Source organism: Lissotriton vulgaris, chromosome 8 (genome assembly GCF_964263255.1).
Source record: "Lissotriton vulgaris chromosome 8, aLisVul1.2, whole genome shotgun sequence".
Classification (NCBI taxonomy): domain Eukaryota; kingdom Metazoa; phylum Chordata; class Amphibia; order Caudata; family Salamandridae; genus Lissotriton; species Lissotriton vulgaris.
Window position 1 is genome coordinate 79716724 of NC_141696.1, and position 27878 is coordinate 79744601.

At 42.1% G+C, this 27878-nt stretch overlaps 1 protein-coding gene across 1 annotated transcript in view; it reads right to left on the reverse strand.

Annotated features, from left to right (window-relative positions):
* The window catches only part of CNGA4 (cyclic nucleotide gated channel subunit alpha 4), a 156926-nt gene extending 129981 nt beyond the window's left edge, over nt 1-26945 (reverse strand). Inside the window, exon 1 of the mRNA XM_086935993.1 lies at nt 26845-26945. Coding sequence (XP_086792119.1) covers nt 26845-26945 — 101 coding nt within the window. The remainder of the gene's footprint in view (nt 1-26844) is intronic.
* Nucleotides 26946-27878: the final 933 nt, after the last annotated feature.

The following is a 27878-nucleotide window of genomic DNA, read 5'->3' on the forward strand; positions in this document are numbered from 1 at the left end:
TGTTAAAAACTGTCCTTTTAAGAGAAACAGACAAATGGTTTGTTTATTTGTAGTTACTAACTGAAGTTCATTGAAAAGAATTGTTTAAAATGGTGATGTGAAAAGTTTTTGTGAAGGAGGGGTGAGTTTACGGAGTAACACACAGCGAAGCTGCAGAGACAGTGTACGTCATTCGGTTTGCGCTGTGATTGGCTAACATACGTCACAGCAAGCGCACTGATTGGTTCACGTGGCAGTGACGAGCTGATAGCTGATTGGTCTGTTTTGAATACAGAATTTCTATTGGTTGAGCAAGGTGGTGACGTAGCTTAACCTGATTGGCTTGTTGGTGTCTTTCGCACACGGATTGGCTAGAGTAGCGGAACATCAAGAAAATATTACGATCTTTTTAAGAATAAGCACATTTGTTTAAAAACATGAGTTATTGGTACGATAGAGAGAAAACGAAGCCTTGATGGTTTCAGAAAATGAAACATTTATTTACGCCGGACAAGAAAATTGAAACGTGTGGTGGAAAATTACTTCATAAGTATAAAACACCCGCAGCCTATATGGAAGGCGAATATGGTTATCATACTGTAATTTGGTTTGAAAATTGGATGCATTATACAAAAAATGACGGCGTATTAGCCTGGCCGGCAGATGGGTCATTTAATATGAAAATTTTGAAAAACCTGATAGAAAAAATGATGGCTCTTATGCCAAAGCCTAGACCTACACAATTTGAAGCTTTAGTTGAATGGGAAGTTGAGATGATGGAACTTAAACGTGAAAGCAAATGTCCAACACCTAGAAACTCAAAATATATTGTTAATAGAGAAACACATGAGGACAAAGTGAGGCGCTGGAGAAAAGCAGACATGTATGATGGTCTGTACCCAGTGAGAATAATGATAACTCAAGAACCAGGTCAAAAGAAAATACAAAAGAAGAGTAGACTTGATGAGGAATTAGATGATGCAGTATTAGAAGATATTTATTCTAGTAAACGCAAACCGCCACCTTATCAGGCAGATTCACAGTCCATCCCGAGAGGAGTTTCTACAGGAAATTCTCCAAGTGCACCTGCTAGAGAAGTTGATGAAGGTTCACCCAGATTTTTAAAAAACTACCTGAAAGAGTAGGGTCAATAAATAGTTCTAGTACACCCAGAGAAAACAGATTTCCTGAACAGAGAAATTATTTTTTGAGAAACCCAGAAAGACTTGCTGATATGCCAGAAATTTCAAATTATAATAGAGCAAAAGAAGATTTAATTCAGCAATTAACAAAAGGCATGGAAGCAGTAACAGTACCAGTAATGATTGGTCCTGTTGTACCAATTTTTGATCAGGGAGAAAATAGACACTCGGCTTTGACAGTTCCATTGAATGCAGAAATTCAAAAGGTGTCTAAAAAATTGTATTCAGAACTTTCAGAAATTCATAGAGAAAAATCTATGATGCCAAATTTAACTTTTAATCAAAGCTTGACAGGTTGTCAGACACCATCTGTTGCAGAATCTGATTCAGCTTCTTCAGAAAGAAGCCTAGATAAAATAGATTTGACGCAAAGTGCATTATCACCAGAAGCTCATGAATTTAAAAAGCTTGATGTTGCAAAATTAAAAGCTGATTTGGAAGAATTAATTATTGGCACAATTGGTACTGACAATTTGAGATTGTATCAGGATGATGAACTTCTTTTTATTTGCAAAAGCATTCAGTGGAAAACGAAAAACAGGTATGAACAACTGGAAGAAATGGCTGCTGAATTAGAAATTGACTTAAGCAAACAGAAACATTTGCAGAAATATTACAGAGTGGATTTTTCTGAGAAAGATATTGATAATCTCAATACTTCTGGAAGAATAACCCATATTAAAGAATTGATAATTTTCCTCAAAAGATTAGGTGAATTAGGAAAATGGAGAATAAAAAGGTCTAAGAGTAATGAACAGGACAAAAGAATTAGAGGTGAAACAGTTTCTGAATTTTCAATGAGGGAAATAGCAGGTGGAGGATATGTGCATGTCCCTTGGTCAAGACAGGATATTTTGTAATTTACTAATGATTTTCCTCGGCTGAGAGAAAAGCCTGTGGAATGGTATTGTCAGGTAGACAGATTCATTAAAGTGTCAAAAGTTCTGTGGATCGATCTGGATGGATTCTTTGACATTGTTGTCCCATCAGATCTTTGGACAGAATGCAAAATTTCTGTGAGTTGGCCCAAAAGAAGAACCTGCCCGAGACACAATTACAGGTGCCCCATCGAAGGATGTCATGGAAATATACAATAAAGTAATTTATTGGCTGAAGGAAAAGATTCCCCCGAAAGAAGTAGATTGGGTTAAAATTAACAGAACAAATCAAGAGCCAAAAGAGTCAGTACATTCATTTTATGAAAGATTACTGTTAGTCTTTAAACAGTACAGTGGCTATGAAAAATTAAGTGAAAAAGATATGAGCCACTTTATTTACAGATTTGTTTTTGGTCTGAGACCTGAAATAAGTGAAATGATTAAACATGGAATTGTGGGATGGCAATCACTTTCAGTTGATGATATCCTGAGAAAAGCAAAATATTGCAGTGACGAGATTGATGCCAAACAGAAAACCCTTAAGGAAAAGGCTATCTGGGCACAAGTGAAGGTAGCTGAGCAACAGCAGATGGCTTTTGAAAATAAAAATGTGTATCAGAATCAAGGCAAATTTAAAAATAATTTTAATAACAAACCTAAATTTAATGTGAACATTGAAGAGCTAAAACAGAAGCTCTCATGTTTTAATTGCGGCGAAATTGGACACTGGAAGCGCAAGTGTAAAAATCCGCCCAGAAATTTTAAAAATACCTCATTGAATTCACAGATGCAGAGTGAGGTAAATCAGCAGCAACAGCTACAGCAGCAGTTAAACGAGTTAAGTCAGCAGCGACAGCTACAGCGACAGGTAGCGAATCAGCAGAGCCAGATTCCACAAGCACCATTTCCAAACTGTGTAAATGCTCAAAGGTATACACCAGAAACTGGTTTCTGTGGAGGTAATCAGGTAAACTCTTTGTCAAAAACGAATGTGTCAAATGTTTCTCAACAATTCTGGTTGAAAGATAATGAAGTGAGCGATTCATCAGAAGATTACTCATGACGGTGCCTGAGAGAGGAGGAAGAGTGTGTGCTTGGACCCACTCTTGAGGTAGACCAGGCTGGTCCATTTGTTAATGGTAAAGTGAACGATGTTGATGTCACTTTTCTTGTGGACACAGGTGCTACCCATTCTACTGTTAGATCAGCAGAAATTGAAAACCTTCCTCTCTCTGGTGAGTGCATCCAAGTTGTAGGTGTAGCAAATTAGCAGATTAAAACAAGCCTGACTGAGCCTGTAAAAGTTGAGATTGGGAATTACAAAGATAAACACAGGTTTTTAGTTTGTGACAGTAGTCCTGTAAATTTGTTAGGTCGTGATATGCTATGTAAAATTAACTGTAGAATTTATTGTTCACCGGATGGTATTGAGCTACAAACTTCAGAAGTAGATGGTCTTTACAAATTGACAATGTTAATGGTCGAAGAGGAAAGTAAATTATTTCCTGCTTTTGACAAAAACAATTTGCCTGAAGAGCTTAAAAAGCAAGTCAATCCAGAAATTTGGGACTTAACTGGAAATGATATGGGTCTCATGAAACATGTGGATCCAGTAAAAATTACTGTAAAACAAGGAATAGATTTCCCGAATGTCCCTCAGTACAAAATGAAAGCTGAAACAATTGAAGAAGTCATTCCAGTGATTGAGAAATTCTTTAGTCAAGGTGTTCTAATAGAGATTGAGAGCAGCCCATGTAATTCACCGATAATGGGTATCAAAAAGCCAAACAGAACTTACAGAATTGTTCAGGATTTGAGGAAAATTAACCAGATTGTTGTTCCATGTTGCCCAATTGTTCCAAACACTGCGGTAATTCTTTACCAGATTCCGCACGATGCAGAATGGTATACGGTTATAGACCTATGTAATGCCTTCTTTACAGTTCCACTGCATCCAGAAAGCCAACAAATTTTTGCGTTTAGGTTCCAGAACAGCATTTTAGCATGGTGTCGTATCCCACAGGGGTATACTGAAAGTCCATCTATTTTTAATCAGTTATTAAAGAAATCCCTGGAAGATTTGATTTTACCTGGAAATTCAACATTGGTCCAGTATATTGATGACTTACTCGTAGCTGCAAAGACACGGGAAAATTGTGTAACTGACACCATTACCCTTTTAAATCGATTGGCAGATGAAGGACATAAAGTGTCACCTGCAAAATTACAGTTTTGCAAACAAGAGGTAAAATATCTTGGTCACAGAATTGCAAAGGGAACGAGACAAATGACTATAGAAAGAATTAAAATGATTAGAGCAATACAGCCCCCGACAACACAAAGACAGGTCAGAATGTTTCTGGGAATGGTTGGATACTGTCGTCAGTGGATTAGTGGATTTTCGGTGATTGCAAAACCACTGCAAAGATTGACAAAAGCAGACATAAAAGATCCGATTAAATTGACAAAAATTGAATTAGAGGCTTTTGAACAGTTAAAAAGAAGTTTGTGTGAAGCTCCAGCTTTGGGAATGCCAGACTATGAAAAAGAATTTGAATTATACTGCAGTGAAAGGGAAGGTTGTGCACTGTCAGTTTTGATCCAGAGACATGGAAAACTGAGAAAGCCAATTGCTTATTTCTCAGCTGTTTTGGACCCTGTTGCAAAATCTTTGCCAGGTTGCTTAAAAGCAGTGGCTGCAACAAGTGTAAGTCTTGAGCAGAGTGAAGGAATTATTATGGGATTTCCTGTAAAAGTATATGTACCTCATTCGGTTGAAACTCTTCTTACCAGAAGCAAAACTCAGCATTTAACTAGTAACAGGCTGACTAAATATGAGAAAACAATTCTGGGATCAGATAATGTTTCAATTGCAAGATGTGTGAATTTAAATCCTTCCACGTTATTGCCGAATGGTGTTGTTACTGAGGTTATTAATGAAATTGACATTGATCATGAGTGCCTGGATGTTGTAGATTACTGCACCAGACCTCGGCAGGATATAAAAGATGTTCCTTTGCCTGAATCTGATTTGGTTTACTTTGTTGATGGTTCCTGTCTAAGAACAGAAGAGGGCATTCTGAGAGCAGCATACTCAGTATGTACAGTCTCAGATGTTGTAGAGGGTTCACCTCTTGATGGAATTCATTCAGCCCAAATTGCAGAGTTGGTTGGTCTAATTCGAGCATGTGAAAGAGCAGAAGGGAAAAAAGTTACCATAGTGACAAATAGTCAGTATGGGTATGGCGTAGTTCATGACTTTGGTCAGTTCTGGTCTCAAAGGGGTTATTTGACTTCTGCGGGAACGCCAATCAGAAATGCAAAATTGATCAAAAGATTGATCGATTGCATTCAGTTACCAGAACAAATTGCTGTTGTGAAATGTGCAGCTCATAAAAAAGGCGAGGACTATATTCCCAAAGGTAATGCTTGTGCGGATGAAATTGCAAGGTATTGTGCAAAGAATAATTATTCAATCAATCGGGAAAAAGACAAAAGTCACATTTTGAACTCTCTCATGCTAATATCTGTAGTGGAAACATGGCAGGGAGTAAAGGAATTACAAGATGAGGCAGATGAAGAGGAGAAAAACACATGGTTAAAAGCAGAGTGCAGACAGCGAGAGGAAGATGGAGTTTGGGTTTACAAAGATGACAGACCAGTAATGCCAAATTGCATGATTGCTGACATGGCGCGGATGTACCATGGTCCAGGGCATTTAGGAAGAGATTTTATGATCAGATTATTCAGAGAAACATGGTTTAGTCCAAAATTCAGAATTATTGCAGAATCACTTTGCCAAAGATGTTTGACCTGTCAACAAATTAATCCAAATAGGAAAACTGTTGTGAGTTTGGGAACCATAGGACGGGAGGGTGGTCCTTTTACCAGGTTGCAGATGGATTTCATTGACATGCCACAGCACAATAAGCTCAAGTATGTGCTTGTGTTTGTTTGCCTGTTTTCAAGATGGGTGGAAGCTTTCCCACCTCGTCACAATGACTCAGTCACTGTGGCAAAATTACTGTTGAAGGAGATCATACATAGATATGGTTTTCCGGTGACTATTGAAAGTGATCGTGGAACGCATTTTAAAAACAGATTGTTACAATTGATTTGTGAAGCTTTGGGAATTGAGCAGAAGCTACATTGTGCATACAGACCAGAAGCATCAGGTGTTGTAGAGCAGATAAAAGGAACAATCAAAAATAGAATTTCAAAAATGTGTTTAGCTACAGGAGTGAAGTGGACAGACGCTTTGCCACTTGTTTTGATGTCTTTGAGAAGCACTCCTGAGAAAAAAACAGGCCTTAGTCCCCATGATATTTTAATGGGTAGAGTTATGAGGCAAGCATTTGTTCCAGTTGGCAAGCTTTTGAGTATTAATGATAGTGCAATTATTGAGTACTGTCAGAATCTTTCTGATGTAGTTAATTCTGTATTTCACCAGGTGGGAACAGATGTGATTACAAAAGAGAAAGAACATGCTCATGATCTGTTACCTGGAGATTGGGTCAGAACAAAAGTGCATCGAAGGAGAAACTGTTTAGTACCTAGATGGCAGAAGGCAAGACAAGTAATTCTTGTAACAACAAATGCTGTAAAGTGTAGAGGTCTGAAAAGGTGGGTGCATGCAAGTCACACCATTCGTGTACCACCTCCTGACAATTCTGATGAAGAAAGTGATACAACAACTGATTCGGATTCAGAGGGAGATTCTGAAAGTCCAGAATCTGATGATCAGCAAAATAATCAGGCATTGAATGAAAAAGATCTGAAAATCGTGACTCTAGATCAAGAAAATGATGAAAATCTGTTAGAAAAAGAGTCTCAAGAAGAAAAAGAGGATTCAGAAGCAGAAAATTCTGAGCAAGATGATAATCTAGTCCAGGAGAGTATTGAAAAGCAGAAGAGTAGCTCTGAATGTGGGAATAAGAGTTCTGAAACTGGGAAGCTAAAGGTGATCCCTGAAGAAGAGGAAGAATTACCAAGTACCAGCTATAAGGATGATGTTCCTAATGGAGTGAAGCTGCCGAGTAAAGAAGTTCCTAGGTACAGATTTGAAGTCTCAGAAACAGATACAGACGGGAGTGACGAAGAGTCTGAAGTAAGAAAATTCAGAAAAAGAGCTTGGAAAGCTGAATGCAATTAAACTGTGCCAAAGAAAATCTTGAGAAAAGGAGATGTTTGGCCTAAAGAAAATCTGAAATTCAAATTGATAAAAGAAATCAAAAGAACAGGTCAACGAGATCTCGAGTCAGGGAGGTGATTCTGATAAGAAAAACGAGACAGGTAGAAAAATTGAAGTAATTAGTGGTAAGGCAAAAAGAGTGATTAAGCCAAATCAAAAGTATAAGTCCCCAGAGTGGACGTATATTATTATCCCGCCAATTGTTGACGTTGGGAGTAGCAGTCAGGAAGATTTGGAAGAAGCTAGTGACAATGATTGAAGTTGTTTTCTTTTAAATTAGGGTTTTAATTCCTGGCATAAGGCTGAAGAAAATGTGTTAGGTGACACAAGGTCGAAGAAATTGTGTTAGCTGGAGAGACACGTTCATGTGACACAAGATCGAAGAAAAGCTGTTTTAGGGTTACTTTAAAAAGAAAAGAAAAAGACAAATTTAAAGGGGAGATATAGTTACATTACTTACATTATTAATACATTTTTAAAAAATTTAAATTTTGTTTTTGAAAAATGCCTAGTTCAGATACTTCAAGGTGTTCCATTTTGAGATGGTGTTGCAAAATGTCTTCAATTTGTGTGGTTCTTTTAATACTGGTTTGGTTAATTTTAGCTGTTGTTTACCCTTTTGGTATTGATAAGCAGAAATGTAAGGCTAATATGACATGTAAGGCAGAAACTAAACAGGATAAGCATGCTGGCAAGTCTAACAGAGTTATTGAGCATAATCCAGAGATCCATCAAGATAGATCTGTTGGAGATTTTTCTAGCAATTCATTTTTAAGGCTTTTATCTGAATATGTTAAAGTGATGAATGTAAAGGACTGTTATGTCTGTGTGAAGCTTCCTGCTTCTGTCTCAGAGGGGGTTACTTATAACATGTTACCCCTAACATATGGCATCACTTGCAGTGTGATTGCTAGCTTGTTTTATCAAACAGGTCGAATGGAATACTATTACTCAGACTTTGATGAGGTTTTTGCAAACCTCAAAGTTGTAAATAGCTTAAACAAAGTTAAACCTGCGAAGCAGATGAGGGAATTCTTTTTGGTAACTAATGAGCTTAATTATGAATATGCTTATAGAAATAATTTAACATGCAAGATGAGAGCAGAAGAAAAGACTTTCCTGAATATGGTTGAAGAGAGAAGGGCAAATTACAAAAGAAATGAGGTGCTTAAACATGCTAAATCCAAATTCTGGCAAATGGAGGATGCCAAGCTTAATGGTGTTAATACAAATGCAGCAATACATATTGATGAACCAGTTAGTGGTAAATTTTGTATTAGAAGAGATAACACACTTTATGATAACTTTTTTGTTGGTGCTAGTCAATGTGAGGATACTTATCGTATCATAGGGGGTTGGGGATTTAAAGGTGGGAAAGATCCTATTTTTCCTGGAATTTATTTTATCTGTGGTAACAAGGCATATTTTAGTCTCCCTGACCATTAGTATGGGACGTGCTATCTTGGATTAGTTTTTCTAAAGATTTTTCATGTTGACAGAAATGAGAGGGGTACCTTTGAATTTGGTGAACTCTTGAACAGGTTTAAGAGGGAAAGTTTTACAGAAGTCATGGGAGACATTTTTGGCGCAGTCATTCCGATGGTAGGAATAACCATGAATTCAATCAAAATTAGAAAGGTTTCCACGATTGTAGACGGATTGTCAACAGATTCTGCAAGTGGTTTCCAATTAGTCTATACAGAACTTGTTGCTACTAGAAGCATGGTTATGCAGAATCGTCTTGCTTTAGACATTCTGCTTGCAAAGGAGGGAGGAGTCTGTGGGGTCTTGCATGTCCAGCATTGTTGTACATATATTCCTGACAAGAGTCGGAATATTGAGACCCTTATTAAAAATATCACTGAATTTCATGCTGAAATAGAACCCCTGGAAGAGGAAAATTTCACTGAACGATTAGCTAAATGGATTGAGGCAATTAAAGAATGGTTTTCAGAGATTGGTAGTTCAATCATTGGCAAAGTGCTCTGTCCAGTAATTGTCATCATTATGGTGATACTTCTGTTAAAAATTAGTTGCATGATTCACAAGAGAAAGAAGCATCAGAGAGAAAAGAGGAGGATCTATAAACTTAGAAAGGAACAGGAGAAGGAGATAGAATTGGAGGAGATGCGAAGGGTTCAATATGAAAGTATCGAACAAACTGCTGAGACAGGGGTTTAGGGAAACTAATACTGAAAGAAGTCAAAATGTGATGTCTCTAAATTGGGTTCAAAATTTTCAAAATTTTGGGTGTTGTTTGGTGATTTTGAAATCACCAGATGAGGGAGCTGATGGAGCGAGTTTCAGAAATGATTTTATTCTGGCTCGTGAAGTTAATCTCCCATAACATGATTAATTATATTAATAGGTTTTTGCATGTTTTGCGTAATTAAATCAATCTAGAGTAAACTTTCACACACCATTACACGGGACTAACGTTATGTGCTTTTTGTTGCATTTGCAAGTATGTATTATAATACATAACTAACGTTGTTTTGTTTGTCTTATTGTCTTTGTTAACATTAATGCGGCTGATTAATTAATGGCATGTGCTTATTTTATACATGCTTTCGTCTATGTTGTGTCTGTTTATCTTTTTCAGATATATGAAGAATCCTGCTGGACGTTATGAAGAATGGTAGATATTTTATTAAATGTTGCTTTTATATGTGCTTTTGCTAGGTGACATATACTAATGGGTTAACATTAGCAATGGAGGGTGGGTAACAGAATGACTTTCATAACCTGAAATTAATTATTCTTTTGTGTTTGTTTGAATACTAGCCCGAGTGAAAGGCTTGAGGCCTGTGGTTTTTGGAGAATGTTGGTTAGCCTGACTGAGATGAGCCAAGCACAGCTATGATGGAAAGTTCTTCCATAAAGGACATTTCTTTGAATATACTGAAGTCTAAACAAAAACTATTGTGCGGAATGTGCTCTGAGAAGTTATTTTTCCAAGGATAAGGAAGTGACAAGTGACGGATCGGCCGAGCTATGGAGGAAACTGTGAACTGTTTTAAATAAAATGTTTCAAACTTCGGAAGCCGGTGTCGCTTCACGTGAAAGGACAATGGCAATAACGTTCTCGTGTGTTGCAAAAGTGGCCTCAAGATGGTCTGACGACTAGGAACCAATCAGGTTGCTGAAAAACATTAAATAATAACATTTTAGTTAGATTATTGAGTTAGAAAGGTATAAAGACTAAGCCCTTTGAGAGGAGCGGGGCTGACTGTTCCTGAGGGCGAAGTGCTGTCCGATTTCTTGGGACACGTAAGATTGATTAATACATTTAAATGTCAGAAAGCTTAATTTAGGGTATTAGGGTTTGTTTGCTTTAATTCATGATTTCGAACAATTTTGAAATGCCAGACTTTTGTGCCATTAAAAGATACTGATTAAATAAAAATGTTTGCAAATATTAAAAGAGCTAATAAAGTGTTTGGAAATAAAAAGCTTTAACTTTTAAAAATAAAAGACTTAAAACGTCGAGCTGGTCTTGATTAATTTAGTCGTTACCATCAGTAGATTCATTGGCCAAAAAGTGGCTTAATTAATTGTTTTCATTATTTACTAATGGTCAGAATGTTATACTGCAGTTGTATATAATGTACATATAAAAATTAGATAGCTAAATAATTAGGCCACATGATTAAGTTGCTCAATTTCTCTGTCTCAGTCACATGGGCCTTTGGTGATGTTATAGGATGGTGAGTATAAGGTAATGAATAGTGTAGTTGAGACAGAATTTCTATAGGGGCGCTGGATCAGTGTGAATGGAGATGTATGAAAAAAACAGACACCGCCTCAGACCAAGGGGAAAGGGTTTAGACAACCGAACAGCACCACAAATTCCCCTTGATAAATCACCGAAAGATATGTGCATTCACACCCAATCCCAACAATCAGAATAACTTGATGTCAGGGGAATTTTGAAACAAAAACATGTAGGTCATTTAATGATATATCAAAATGGAATGGCAATATCCTGGTTGCAAGGTGGGCAGTGACCTTGATGTGGTTTTGGCAGGTTATTTAGAACAATTGGTCCTTCAAACAATAATATTCAGAAAAAATTAATATAGACCAGAATCAGTACTATATTGATTCACTATGTCCAGCCGGATATTTAGATTTAATAATTTCAAAAAGTGAGTATTTGTGATCAAACAGAGTGTAATTGAGTAGGACACAGTCCTGTATTCTTTAAGAACAAAACATTAAGACATTCACAAATAAACAAAAAAAAATTCTCAGGCAAAACTGAAGAGCTTATCGCCAATAGAAATAGTGAGGGCAAGCTTTTAAGAAGTAGACAGTAATGCACTGGCTTTAACACATGGGTTTAACATGCATACTGTCTAAAGAGTCAACAACGTTTCTATCTATACTGAGATACATAGATCATCATCAGGACGAGAGTTACTAGCAAGCCTGAAATTACACTGCCTGATTGGCGAGTGCAGGGGCGGAGGATCCGAGGGTTATGGGCGTACACAAAATGTGCTAACTGTCTTCAGGAGGGTTGGAACCCATTTTTTATATTAAACCAAGACCAGCCAAGAGTTAGTTTCACATTGCCGTAGTAAATGAGAGATGGCATACGTGGCAGGAACTGGCTGATCAGGAGAACGCGGCTACCTGCCAATCACAAGGGATGCCGTATGTTCTTGCAAGACGTATGGAGCAGAATCACTGGTGGCAGAATTGATGGTTCGGCAAGCATGAATGAGCACTTCCATGCTCCCTCCTTGGCATGAGAGGCCAGAGATCCTCAGACCTCCTATTTCCTTCACCCTGGTGCAGCATTTCTATCCTCTCTCCTTCACTGGGATCAGCTGATGTACTATGCGACATACAATATGAATCCTTTACTGCTGGAAAGAGTGTGGGTAACAGTGGAAAATTGAATTCATTATTTCTAAAACAGCATGTGCAAGTATCTAAAGAACTGGCACGAGTACTCTGCGGAAAAGAGGAATAAACATTTTTCCAAAGGAAAGTTCCTTTGATATTGAATGTACAATCTCAAAATAATGAAAAGGACCTAAAAAATCTGACTTTTCCAGATCAACGGCAGGCTTTCCTGAACTGTCACGAGGAAGCCTTAAAACGCCAGCAGAAATCTCATTAATGGGGTCCTAAAGACAGCCAAGAAAACTGAGAGATCCATACGTGGCATAGAGTTGAGGCTTGTTCCACTTTACTCAAATCACTGACCATGGTAAGGAAGACAAAGAGGAGGATCCCCTAGATATGCTGGATTTCCCCAGCCCACCTAGTGGGTTTGAAGTCTTTGGATGTGCCCCAGCACTGGACGATGCAGTGCCGGCTGCTGGGCAAGCAGACAGGATGCAATCAAGGCTCAGCTGAGACAGACACCTCCGTCGGTCTCCGCTGATCCTTGATTGCAAGCGGGTGCAAGCGGGTGCAGTGAATGACAGCACTGCAAGCTGCAGTGCAACAACTACAAGGACAAGAAAGGCTGACATGGCGACATCCTGTGTGCATCCTCTAGCGAAATCACAATTGATGCATCGCTGCCTGAAGAAAGCTTGGAGTGGACAGGCACATCGTTTGAGTGCTACCTAGACTAGTCTTAACCCAGGAGCAACATGAAGGCCTCGAGAGTCAGAAGAGAGACCCTGACCCAGTAGAACCGCTCCCTCCTTCAGTGACGCGGACAGCGAGGATGCTGATGGCCATTCAGATACACGTGTCCCCGTGAGAGTACCAGGACCGATGGACGAAGGCAAGGTTATCGACCAAGCTGCTTGGGCACCCTCTGATCTTCTTAGTATCACCAGATGACTTCCCAAGGTCTGAGAGAATCCCCAGAAGTTTAGTGAGGAGCTGCAGACAATTTACGAATGTAATAAAGTTGATTGAGCTCATTTCGATCAACGGTTGAGAGTTTATGAACATGGAAGTCATGGACAGTTGGACAACCAAAGCAAACTACCTACTGCAGTAGACAAGACTGAGACAAGGACACCACTGGCGACTGCTACAGACACCCCACAGACACCCCACGTAATGAAATGGTTTGGACGAAAATAAATAAATGTTTGCAAAGTAAGGGAACATTGCCTTCTCAGTATCATTCTGGTTTTGCAAATTTACCAAAACTGCTTCGGGTTCCATGGGGTGGCCTTCATTTAAGCGCTGTAAACCAGTCATAGGAGCAAATGTATACTTTTTGTGTGGACTGGAAAACTAAGAACACACCAGAATTGGTGAGGGCCACGAATCCTTGTGTGGCCAAGCCAGAAAGAAAGAATCCCTAGACACTCTTTTCAGATGCAGTCATTTCAACAAACAGTTAGAGGGAGGATCAGATGCAGATGAGGAGGCGGAAGAGCCAGGTGGTGTCTGAGGAAAGGGAAGGAAGGTGCTTATCCACCTGGAAATAAATAATTAATTCTGGCTAATGGGTAAACAAGACTGCCCAACCAATCTCAAGGAACTCATGATCAGCACGAGCGTCGCAAATTTCCTCCACCCAGTCACAAAACCGTACACTATGTATTGCAATAGCCCGAGAAGAGCAGCACTGCCAAGTGCCACGCATCACTGGTTAGCCTAACGAATTTTAGTCCTGGTGTCAGCATCACTGCACATATTAATTGAATAGTTCAGAGTTCATGATGAGGTACTGCACCAGAGCAGTGTTGATATAGCACGCTTGTTGCTGTGCTACTCCGGGCAGTCAGTTATACGCAAGGTGGGCCAAGGTCGATGATAGGTGACTGGTTGCTAGGCGTACAGCACTCTCAGCCTGCGCCCGACGTATCTGTTGCTCCACACTAACTTAATGTGCTACATAGTAACAAATAAGAGGCGGGCTTGTCTTTTCTTGAGCCGCTTCAAGCCTAGCTAATGCTCTGATTGGCCACAGATGACTTCCTGCCACCCAGAGGACGCTGCTGCACGGCTCCGGGAGCATAATTATAAACATTGCGTCAGTCACTCAACACAGATGGTTGTGTCTCCCTAAAAGAGTGCACTCAGTTATGGAGCCGAGGTGGGCACGGCGCACACGATATTTGTGTTGCAGACTTTCTCCTTGTGACTTGTGAAATGTTAAGCTTTAACTTAGGCATCGATCCTAGCATTCATTGAAACCTAAAAATGACCAGAAAAGAATACAGGCCATTTGCTTAAAATTTTACCATTCCACAAGTTTTAGGTGAAACATTATTTGTCTGAAATTCGCAGTAATCTTTTGCAACCTGGCAATTACCCCTCCTCTTTTTTCGTTAATCATTAAACAATACATTATTTAAACAGCTCTCAAATAACTTCTCTGTGATTTATTCATGTCCTTCTTTTTGGTCCTTTTTTATATATTATTTTACTGCTTTCCCCAGTATGTTTATTGTCAGGGGCATAAAATACAGTCCGGCTGGTAACCCTTGTTGACTCTGTATCATGGTGCCACAATTGTTTCAGTACAATCATAGCAAACCAATCATAGCACCAATCATAGCAAACCTTGCCTATAGCCCTGCAAACTTCACCCTCCTAGGAGATCTTAACACTCACTTTGACGACCCTAATGACCCTAACACCAAAGAAATAACCTCCAGTCTAGACGCCCTCGAACTCCTACAACGGGTCCTCGTGCCCACCCATCAAAAAGGTCACCTCCTGGACCCTATCTTCAGTAACTGCCCTAACGTACAAATTGGAAGCCCTTCTCCCCTCCCCTGGAAAGACCACTTTCTTATCCCTCTCACGTGAACTGCCCCCAACTCCCACCTATCCAAACCCGTAGCAGTCCAAAAATCCCGGAACTAGTCCAAACTTCCCCAGCCAGAATGGCTGGAGAGGCTTGAATCGGCCAAACCGCCCATAACCTGCAATCCCATAGAGGGGAATGAGAACTATAACACCTGGATCACTAAATCCCTCGATCTGGTGATCCCACTCAAAAACATCAACCCCAAACGCGGGAACACAACTGCCCCATGGTATACCACCGACCTACGGGAAGCAAAACGCAATTGTAAAAAAATTGAGAGGAAATGGCGCCTTGACTACTCACCAACTGGAAAAATGACCTACAGAGTGGCAATAAAAACCTACAAAACCAGCATGAAACTATCTCAAGCAACGTACTTTGAGAAAAAATTAATAAAGGCAGCCTCGAAACCTAAGGAAATCTATCGGATAGCGAAATCCCTCCTCCAACTACCAGAGACACCTAAGGAGCATGGCAATGTCCATGCTCACTGCAATGACCTAGCAGAATTCTTCCTCCGTAAAATTGAAACAATTAATTCTTCTTTCACCCACCTCGCCCCTCTGGCCAGTTGCTCTCTAGATCCCTTGCCACCTCCCCCAGTCACACTGGAACACCTCCCTCCTTTGGACCTCAGCAACTTAGAGGGAATCATGCAGCCGGTTAAATCAGGCTCACCAAATGACCCGGCCCCTCCGTGAATTCTCCTCCCGATCACCCATCACATCTAACCCACTATTCTGGACTTGCTCAACACCTCCCTACACACCGGCAACGTCCCACCCCCTTGGAAACAAGCTATGGTTAAGACCCTTCTAAAAAAAAAAACGAGCTTGGATCAGAACAACCCCTCCAACTACAGACCCATTTCCCTACTACCTTGGCTCAGTAAACTCCTAAAAAAGTATGTCAACTCAGTTGTGACAAATTTTCTGGAGTCAAACACTATACTTGACCCATCTCAGACAGGCTTTCGGCCCCTCCATGGGACCGAAACGGCCCTGGTTGCGGTGACGGAGGAGGCAAGAAGGATCTTGGACAACGGTGGTTCGACAGCCATCATTCTCCTTGACCTTAGTGCCGCCTTCGACACTGTAAACCATAACATCTTACTCCACCGTCTCAGCAAGGTGGGCATCTCGGGAATGACAATCACCTGGCTTAAGTCCTTTCTCGCAGATCGCTCCTTCCAGGTATTCGAGAAAGAACATACCTCCCCCAGCAAACCCCTGAAGTGTGGGGTGCCACAGGGCTCCTCCCTAAGCCCCACCCTTTTTAATGTTTATATGAGCCCACTGGCTGAGGTCATCCGCCCCTTTGGAGTAAAAATTGTCACCTATGCGGACGACACACAGCTAGTGGTGGCTCTAGATCCCCCCTTCAACTCACACCATGGCCTATATAAATGCCTGGAAGCAGTCACCTCATGGATGTCATCCTCCTGTTTAAAATTAAATGGGGAAAAAACAGAGCTCATGCACCTTGGAAACACCTTTGACAAGACCATTGATCCTATCTGGCCCCCATACCTGGGCTGTCCCCCTCCACCCAAAGAATTAATCAAAAGCCTCAGCATATGGCTGGACAAGTCACTCAATTTTAATTACCAAGCTGCCAAGCTATCTGCCATCTGTTTTTGGCTCCTGAGACTACTGCGCAAGATCCCTTCTCCCTTTTCACTCAAGACGGATCATGGTGCAAGGCCTTATCTAATCGCGTTTGGACTGTGGGAACGCCCTATACCTTGGGGCTCCGCAGTCCACCCTAAACAAACTCCAAATTATTCAGATCTGCGCAGCCAGGACCCTTCTTCAAATCCCTCGCCGAGCTTCAGTTAAAACCCGACTGAAGGACCTCCATTGGCTCCCAGTAAAAGCAAGGATGGATTTCAAGGCCATGTGCATCGGCCACCAGTCCTACTGGGGAACAGGTCCCACCATCAACCTTCCCCTTGTAAACGCCTACCACCCCAATAGACACCTAAGATCTGGAGCCTCTTACCTCACCACAGTACCCAGAGTTAAAAGTGCTAGGTGCGGGAGCCGCTCACTTTCTTACAACCTTGCCAAGCTCTGGAACACGCTTGCTCTCACAATCAGATCAGAGCCCAAACTACTGACATTCCGAAAGCTCCTGAAAACCTGGCTTTTCAACAAACCTGTGTAACTCCCTGCAGCTCTGCCTTTGCCCCGACCTCCGCAGAGCTGGGACGCCTTAGGGTAGCCATCGCGCTTTACAAATCGTTGTTTCATTTTATTTCATTTCATCATCTTAGAAAGGGAAGGTAGGTTAGTGACCTTCTGTTTCAGGGGTTTTGCTGCAGTTTCAAGGCTCTTTTAGAGATTCAATGCTAAAAATAAGGTACTTTCTGATATTGATCTCTTTACATGGACTTCACTGCTTGGCTTTACTCTTGAGAAAGAGTCACTCGAAGTGTCACACATTTGGCATTAGAATGTCACTCCTTTGAAATCATAAGCAACTGGAGAACGTGGCAGCTATGGAAAAGTCAACTGCTCTCAGGAGAGTATGGAGAGTACAGTTCATCTGCATGGCCTGTTCTAATTTCTTCAGCCTCTGCTCCACATACCTGCAGGCTACTCATGGGATTAAAAGGCGAACTACACGGGGAAAAGCAATTCTCACAAAACTAGCAACAATGGAAGCGGTTGCAGGTTTAAGGCAAAGATCTCCCCCCTGAGGCAACATTGCAGGAGTTGAGGGGCACTGCACCATTTTCCCAAGGCAAGTAAAGCACCTGATAGCACCTACCCAGTATCAGTTGTTGGCTTTTCTACCTCTGGCGGCCGTGCTTCAGGTGTGCTCCGATTCTCCTACCTGCAGGAGTGCTCGGATCATTCTTTCCCCTCGACAGACTGCTGGTGGTTCTGTGGTTCCTCGATAGACCCTAATTGCTGCTAGCTCCTGGGGGCAACTTTTACCCACATCTTATCTTATGCAAATGTATACAGCACATAGCTACCATGAGGCTTTCCAGCACTAAGTGAGTCGAGTGTGCACCATCAACCGTCTAGAGCTGGTGTCTAAGTTAAACGAATGAGGGTACAGCCATGTTTTGATCATCTTCCTTAACATAATCTCATTGGACTCCATTCTTAATTCCCTTGGCAGAGAATGTCAAAGTTTGGGGGACATATAAGAACACTGGGGAAGGATTGAGCCAGATGGTCTGCGGTTGGCCTCTGACCGCCAATCGTTCAAAACGCGTCAGCGAGACTCATATTAGACATCCCGTGCCAAGATCACATCACCGGACACCTAAAAGACCTCCACTGGCTTCCCGTCAACAAAAGAATTACTTTCCGCCTTCTCACCCACGCACACAAGGCCCTTCATAATCTAGGACCCGAATGCCTCAACACTCGACTGTCCTTCTACAAACCCACCCGCCAACTAAGATCATCCAATCAAGCCCTCGCCGCAGTCCCGCGCATCCGAAAATCCACCATGGGTAGCAGATCCTTCTCTTTTCTGGCTGCCAAGACCTGGAACTCACTCCCCACCCACCTCCGCCTTACTCAGAACCACATCTCCTTCAGAAAAGAACTGAAAACCTGGTTATTCGACAAATTATGAACCCCTCCCTCTAGCGCCTTGAGACCCTCCGGGTGAGTAGTGCGCTATATAAATTCCCGAACTTGAACTTGAATTTATTGGCAGGGAGTCCCAGGCTGGCATTCTCCTTGCTTGTTGCCGCACTTTAACACTCTGCTAAGCCATCAATGGTCCCTGTGGTTGTAGATATCTCCCCAATTGGCTCAGGCTTCACCTTGTCTCCTGTGCTCAATGTGTCACAGGAGCTGGTCAGTGACACATTGCTGGTCTGGTGAGAATGAGTCTCTCCCCAAATAGAACAGTGGTCACTGCACAGTTTGAGGGATGGTTTAAATCATGCTGCACTATCTTAACAGTGGTCAAACCTTTGTTCACAAGGACTAGACTGCAGACAGAGATCGCTCTTTTGCACTCAGGCTCACACAACCAGCCATCTTGGGTGAGGAAGGTTGTCCTCATCGACTAACTACAATTTAGCCAAATGCCTGGTGACCCTGTTGTACAGAGAAGTGTGAGGAACGTGTTCCTTGGGTAGTATGCATTTTGCTTCTATGTAATACTGTACCTGTTACGTTGACAGAATTCTTGTTATACTATTCCTATACAATAATAGGTAAAATAAAATACAGGTGTAACTCATCCACCAGCTGTTCCCAACTAACACTCCCAAAAGACGGATGTATGTCGTTCCAACGCATACTTTTACAACACATACCTTTACAACGCATTTTTTACACCGCAACATCCATTAAAACGCATTCCATTACAACGCATGCCATTACAACGAATTCTTTGAAACTACCTTTACAACGCATTTCACTACAACGCATACAACATTTACAACGCATACCATTACAACGCATACCAGTACATTACATGTATGGTAAGTATTGGATAGTGTAGGGGTAAAAATTACTATTCTAACTCCAGGGGGGTGCAACAGTAGGGTAAGTGTCGGGGTAAAAATTACTATTCTAACTCCAGGGGTTGCAACAGTAGGGTAAGTGTTGGATAGTGTTGGGGTAAAATTACTATTCTAACTCCAGGGGGTGCAACAGTAGGGTAAGTATTGGATAGTGTAGGGGTAAAAATGACTATTCTAACTCCAGGGGGTGCAACAGTAGGGTAAGTGTTGGATAGTGTAGGTATGCGTTGTAATGGTATGCATTGTAATGACTGAGTTGTAATGATATGCGTTGTAGTGGTATGCGTTGTAGTGACATGCATTGTAATGGTTGCGTTGTAATGGCATGCGTTGTAATGGATGTTGCGTTGTAAAAGTTTTGTTGTAAAGGTAGTGCGTTGTAAAAGTTGTGTTGTAAGTGTTGTTTCCCCCAAAAGACAAATGGAACAAACACTGGTTTTACATGGTCTCATTCCAGAATGGAACCCCATGGGGAATTCCAAGCACCGGAAATATTAAACTGCAAGGACAAATGCCTCACATCTTCCTTTTAATGGAAATACTGACACCACAGAAACAGAGAAAGAGAAGAAATAGAGAAACAGCAGAAAAAAACAAAAAGGTGAGGAAAGTGGTTATAAATGGATAAAAATCAAAACACTAAACAGAAATAAGCAACAGTATTATTATTAATGAAAACTGTTCAACCAAAATGGCTGTGAAAACCCAGAGCAAATCTAACAAGCCGAATAGAAAGTCTTTAGAAATTTCAGACTTCTATAGGTCTCCCTTAAGGAATTTATCCACCAACAGATTTATAACACTACCTTTTCCTTAGTTCTATGGGTGAAATCAGTACTACAATTTTTTGAGTCATTTCTCCTGTTATTAGTCAGATGATTAAGACTCCAAATGCGACAATCTTTGAATTTACCAGCAGGTTTAAACAATGTTCTTGACAACTACTGCTTAAGTAGGGTCCGTTTCACAAAAGTAATCAGAGACAAAATCCTAACTTTACGACTTTCGGTATTCACGAAAGGCACTTAGGAGTGTAAAGTTAGGATTCCTAACTTTATTACTCCTAAAGGCCTTTAGTGAATACCGAAAGTCATAAAGTTAGGATTTTGTCTCAGTTTAGGAGTAGTAAAGTTAGAATTCTTAACTTCACTACTCCTAAAATGCCTTTTGTGAATACCGCAAGTCGTAAAGTTGGGATTTTGCCTCAGTTTAGGAGTAGTAAAGTTAGGACTCCTACCTTTACTACTCCTAAATGCCTTTTGTGAATACCTAAAATCGTAAAGTTAGGATTTTTTCTCAGATTACTTTTGTGAATCGGGCCCTAAATTTGGAATCCGATCCAGGTACTTTGACCATTACCACATCATTCACATGTACAGTTGTTTTACATATAACTTTACAAGAATTATAGTTTACTTTTCTCCTTGCTTACTCAATTAGTTCCTTCTCCATGCTCTCTGCCCTCGCATCGCTCACATTTTTCTTCCCCGTCCTTCTCTAATAGGCAATGGACTCACTTGAGCACACTCCTTTCTTCTTCTAAACATTTCGAAAGTGATTTTGCCAGTGGTTGCAGGAGGTAAACGCCTGTACCTCTCCCCTCCTTTTTTTTAATTTCTTCTCACCAGCTCCACAGTTCACTCTTGGTAAGCTGCATGCTGTCCTTTAACGTCCGGTTGAACTTCTCAACCTCACCGTCAGTTTGCAGATGATATAATAAAAACTTTTTATGCACAATCCCTTTGCTTCCTAATAAACTCACCATTTCTTTGAAGCTGTTTGAACACAGTTGTCCGTTAATGTATCTCTAGGCTACCTTCCCATTGAAACACTCCTTCCAAGAAGTTTATGGCCTATAGAACTTGTACTAGCTTCATGGCGGTGCCAGTGCTTGCTGATTCACCATTTACATTCTGATCCTTGCTTGCAATTTGAAACATAAGCCTGCTATTTTTAAAAATGTAGTGTATTGATGTAGTAAACATGTGCTTCTCCCAACATGACACTTCTTAGTAGTTGCAAGATAGGTTTATGGAGATACAGCAGAGCAACACACCTCGCCAGATGACCAGACCATCAACTGACAAGTGTGGAACATTCAAGTACAACATAGAATGTACACAGGTATTGTGGGAGGCTTAGTAGGTGGGAACATAGAGGAAGGACTAATGACAGCAGGGGGCCATGTTGGGAGGAGAACAAGTTTACAACAATTGACTTCATGGTTCAAGTCAAGTCAAGAAATACTTTATTCGGTTCAATTTACAAAAACCATAAAAGTACAAGACACATAAAAAGTGGTCCACGAATCACCAGGCAGCATGACAATGAGAAAATACAGCATGGAAAAAGGGGGAGAATACCCATTTAAAACATGCAGCACATGGTTTCAAGGATAAAAAAGCAACAATATATACAACATTCTATGATTAAAAGATGCATCAATAAGAATTTACAAAGTAAAAAACTTTATTCAAGTTACAATGGACAATATTAGTGGTAGATGTTCTAAGACCAATTGATCTTTTTGCCCAATCTCACCGCAATGGTTAGAAACTTAGCCACATTATAAATTTCCCATATTTCTGCTAACAATTGGAGGTACAATAAAGCTGGTTTGACCTGCCTAAACCCTTTCCCCTTTAACAAGGGTATGATGATTTTTTTCCTAATGTCTTTGAAGTGATCACAAAAAAACAAGAAGTGGACAGTATCCATAATTGAACAGCCGTCACAATTACATAGATTCAAATCCAAATCCCTGGTCCAGCCGAACTTCATGGTTCAGTTTCGACACACCCAGGAATGGGTGTTTGCTTTTTCTCCAGTATTTCTATTTTACCTTTTCAAGAATGGCTTTACAAACAACCATTGACAAAATCAATAGCTTACCACACACATTATAAAGGGGAGACCTATTGGCTTTACCCAGGCTTGTTTCCTGCCACAGATTTCAAAAGAGAGGTTACCCCACTGTCGCCAGGGAACAGGGCACAAAGGACAAAAAGTCAAAGGGAAATCCCTGGGGTGTGTCAATACGTTACTGGTGTATATGCTCGCACGGTTGCACTATAGCCCCCAGTTAACAGGTTGCTGTAGATCACCGTCAGAAGAACAGAAGATTTTGTAATGATTCCCACAACGAAAAATATTTGTTAACAATCTAGAATTTTTTATTAAAAATGAAACAAAAATTTACAATGAAAATGTACACATTAAAATTTCAAAGGAACCTTTCCCTGAAAAGTAAAAGTTAATCCACAAGATGTCATTGAATGATAAAAAACTATAAAGCATATAAGTATATTCACATAACATTGCATATCATAAACATAGACATTGGTTATTATAGACGACACGTATAAAGAGAAGAAAAGAAACGAAAAAACGAAACGAAAAAACACCCCTTTAAAACGGTGGCACTTAGATGTTTCTACCACAGTTGATTCCTAGATCCACTAACAGAAAATGGCCTATGAGTTATAACACACATGTGACAATAATATATGTGCATCCAGTGCGTTTGGGCTAAGGGTGGATTCTCTCATCTAGAAATGCGTCGACGCGTTTCGGTGCTTTGCACTTGGTAATGTGGCACCTTCTTCAGGACTTCTTGATAGGGGTTTTCTGTACAAGAAAGACTTCACTTTCCCTAAATGAAGGCGAAAGGATAAAACACCGTTCCTTTTTCGGTGGGTCCTGGGCGCCAATTAGGTCGTTCCAGGACAATCGCTGTGGGATCACAGGCTGTATTTGGCCTCTGTGTGATCTATCACGCTTCTATTGGTGGTATTCCTTTATCCTCAAGTTTGATCTCGTCTTTTTCTTTATTCTTTTTGTTTTAAAACTTGTTTATCTTTAATGAATAAAAACTCGCTTTGAACGGGCATATATAGGGGGCCTCGCTGAGACTGGATATGTTCTTTGTGCGTGTTGCGCCTCGTTTCTGCCTCGTTCAATCTGCAGAGAGTGCAGATTGAACGAGGCAGAAACGAGGCGCAACACGCACAAAGAACATATCCAGTCTCAGCGAGGCCCCCTATATATGCCCGTTCAAAGCGAGTTTTTATTCATTAAAGATAAACAAGTTTTAAAACAAAAAGAATAAAGAAAAAGACGAGATCAAACTTGAGGATAAAGGAATACCACCAATAGAAGCGTGATAGATCACACAGAGGCCAAATACAGCCTGTGATCCCACAGCGATTGTCCTGGAACGACCTAATTGGCGCCCAGGACCCACCGAAAAAGGAACGGTGTTTTATCCTTTCGCCTTCATTTAGGGAAAGTGAAGTCTTTCTTGTACAGAAAACCCCTATCAAGAAGTCCTGAGGAAGGTGCCACATTACCAAGTGCAAAGCACCGAAACGCGTCGACGCATTTCTAGATGAGAGAATCCACCCTTAGCCCAAACGCACTGGATGCACATATATTATTGTCACATGTGTGTTATAACTCATAGGCCATTTTCTGTTAGTGGATCTAGGAATCAACTGTGGTAGAAACATCTAAGTGCCACCGTTTTAAAGGGGTGTTTTTTCGTTTCGTTTTTTCGTTTCTTTTCTTCTCTTTATACGTGTCGTCTATAATAACCAATGTCTATGTTTATGATATGCAATGTTATGTGAATATACTTATATGCTTTATAGTTTTTTATCATTCAATGACATCTTGTGGATTAACTTTTACTTTTCAGGGAAAGGTTCCTTTGAAATTTTAATGTGTACATTTTCATTGTAAATTTTTGTTTCATTTTTAATAAAAAATTCTAGATTGTTAACAAATATTTTTCGTTGTGGGAATCATTACAAAATCTTCTGTTCTTCTGACGGTGATCTACAGCAACCTGTTAACTGGGGGCTATAGTGCAACCGTGCGAGCATATACACCAGTAACGTATTGACACACCCCAGGGATTTCCCTTTGACTTTTTTCTGTACAAGAAAGACTTCACTTTCCCTAAATGAAGGCGAAAGGATAAAACACCGTTCCTTTTTCGGTGGGTCCTGGGCGCCAATTAGGTCGTTCCAGGACAATCGCTGTGGGATCACAGGCTGTATTTGGCCTCTGTGTGATCTATCACGCTTCTATTGGTGGTATTCCTTTATCCTCAAGTTTGATCTCGTCTTTTTCTTTATTCTTTTTGTTTTAAAACTTGTTTATCTTTAATGAATAAAAACTCGCTTTGAACGGGCATATATAGGGGGCCTCGCTGAGACTGGATATGTTCTTTGTGCGTGTTGCGCCTCGTTTCTGCCTCGTTCAATCTGCACTCTCTGCAGATTGAACGAGGCAGAAACGAGGCGCAACACGCACAAAGAACATATCCAGTCTCAGCGAGGCCCCCTATATATGCCCGTTCAAAGCGAGTTTTTATTCATTAAAGATAAACAAGTTTTAAAACAAAAAGAATAAAGAAAAAGACGAGATCAAACTTGAGGATAAAGGAATACCACCAATAGAAGCGTGATAGATCACACAGAGGCCAAATACAGCCTGTGATCCCACAGCGATTGTCCTGGAACGACCTAATTGGCGCCCAGGACCCACCGAAAAAGGAACGGTGTTTTATCCTTTCGCCTTCATTTAGGGAAAGTGAAGTCTTTCTTGTACAGAAAACCCCTATCAAGAAGTCCTGAGGAAGGTGCCACATTACCAAGTGCAAAGCACCGAAACGCGTCGACGCATTTCTAGATGAGAGAATCCACCCTTAGCCCAAACGCACTGGATGCACATATATTATTGTCACATGTGTGTTATAACTCATAGGCCATTTTCTGTTAGTGGATCTAGGAATCAACTGTGGTAGAAACATCTAAGTGCCACCGTTTTAAAGGGGTGTTTTTTCGTTTCGTTTTTTCGTTTCTTTTCTTCTCTTTATACGTGTCGTCTATAATAACCAATGTCTATGTTTATGATATGCAATGTTATGTGAATATACTTATATGCTTTATAGTTTTTTATCATTCAATGACATCTTGTGGATTAACTTTTACTTTTCAGGGAAAGGTTCCTTTGAAATTTTAATGTGTACATTTTTATTGTAAATTTTTGTTTCATTTTTAATAAAAAATTCTAGATTGTTAACAAATATTTTTCGTTGTGGGAATCATTACAAAATCTTCTGTTCTTCTGACGGTGATCTACAGCAACCTGTTAACTGGGGGCTATAGTGCAACCGTGCGAGCATATACACCAGTAACGTATTGACACACCCCAGGGATTTCCCTTTGACTTTTTGTTTCCTGCCACACCAGAGCATTTACCATGACTCTGGATCCCTTGGTACACACCACAGGCACCGGAGTGTCATCTACAGAACTGTGCCCTGACTAGGAGCCCGCCTCAGCGCTCCTCTGGGATTCAGAAGCGTTTTCATCCTTGGACGCCCCTCTGGCTCGTATCCGCTTTATCGTTTTTGGAGATTTTAATCTGTCAGGCTCCCCTCACATGTCACACGTCGAGCACTGTGCCTTGGCGCGCGACTTCCTGCCCCCTTAGCAGCTAGAAGCCTAGCTCATGGCGCACGAGGGGACAAGGGCCCTTGAGGCGCTGCTTGCAACTTCAGCCAGTCTCAGACGGGTATAATGCTGCCTCCATCTAGCAGAGTTTATTCGGAGTGTTAGACCCCACACTGGCTGTCGAGATTTGCACCCACCCCTTTCAACCCCGCTCACCAGCGAAGGAGTCACAATTCTCGATTCGAAAAGGGTTCAACCACAGAATTATTGAAATGTCGACATGCACAGAACTGCCCGACCTGAGGCATCGCGCGTGGGCCCCACAATCAGAGGGGTGTTGGTTTCAGTAATGAACGAGCCAGTGCAAGGAATTGTTTCTGCAGAGCCTGTCAACGCACGCGATGAACACACTGAGACGTCCCCCATGTTAAAAACACGACGGGACTTCTGTAGGGGGCATGGGGCCCTAGCTTTGGACATCAGCGTGCCACCCACATGCCTCGACGCTTGGGGTCACCGGCGCCCCTCCATCCCTCTCTGCACTCACTCCCCACTGCTGACGTGATTCTGGCGGCTCTGACGTCTTCCCTCGTCACCTCTCGTCCCCCCTTCCTTTCACTCTCCCATCCCTCCCACTTTCTCTGTCCATCTGTCACTTCGACCCCTCTCTTTTCCTTCATCCGCCCCTCCATGAACCTCATTCGCTCTCTCTACCTGGTGGCTTTCTCCCTCACCCTGACCCCACCCACATGTCTCTTCTTTTTCTCCCCGTCTCTTCTTTCTTTGCCTTCGTCTCGCCCACCCTGGCCACCTGCCACCCCCTCTCCCACATTCTCTTCTGCTCCCCCGTGCTCTCCTCACCTCGGACGCCCCCCTCCCCCTCATCCTCACCTCTGCGTCACCTGCACCTCCATGGGTTTGCTCCATGATTTGATCTCCTCCTCCGCCAGTCGCCCGCCCCGCTGGGACACGATGTTTGTGAGGGTCTGCATCCCGCGGCCGGCCGGCAGGGCGGCGCCCCTCGCCCTGGTGCAGCACCGACCACCCCGCTCGACCGCTCCCAAGCAGCGCTGCTCAGGCAGGTGAGCCCTAGCAACGCAGGCTGCTGGGCGGCGCCCCCGGGGCCTCCGTGCACCTGAGCGCCGGCTAAGAGCTCCTAACGCGTGGCTAATCAGCGTGGAGGCGCTGCCAGGCCTCATTAACGGGCAGGTGTGGGCGCTCCCGGGGGACGCCCGATGGAGGCCTCCATGAGGAGGGGCTGACGGGTGCAGTGCGAGAGGAGGGCAGCACTGTCTGTGACACACTGCCTGGGGTCAAAGACACACCAGCAAACCGAGACAAGCACTACTACCAGTGCGTCACTGCCGAGGGCCCACCACACACGGTCAGACAGGGACACTCACCGTGCATCACTGCCTGGGGCCTACCACACACGGTCAGACTGGGGCAAACACAGTGCGTCACACTGCCCGGGCCACCACACACGGCCACACTGAGACAAACACAGTACGTCACTGCCCAGGGCCACCACACACGGCCACACTGAGACAAACACAGTGCGTCTCTGCCAGGGGCCCACCACACACGGTCACACTGGGACACTCACCGTGCATCACTGCCCGGGGCCACCACACACGGCCACACTGAGACAAACACAGTACGTCACTGCCCAGGGCCACCACACACGGCCACACTGAGACAAGCACAGTGCGTCACTGCCCGGGGCCACCACACACGGCCACACTGAGACAAACACAGTGCGTCTCTGCCGGGGGCCCACCACACAAGGTCACACTGGGACACTCACCGTGCATCACTGCCCGGGGCCACCGCACACGGCCACACTGAGACAAACACAGTACGTCACTGCCCAGGGCCACCACACACGGCCACACTGAGACAAACACAGTGCGTCACTGCCCGGG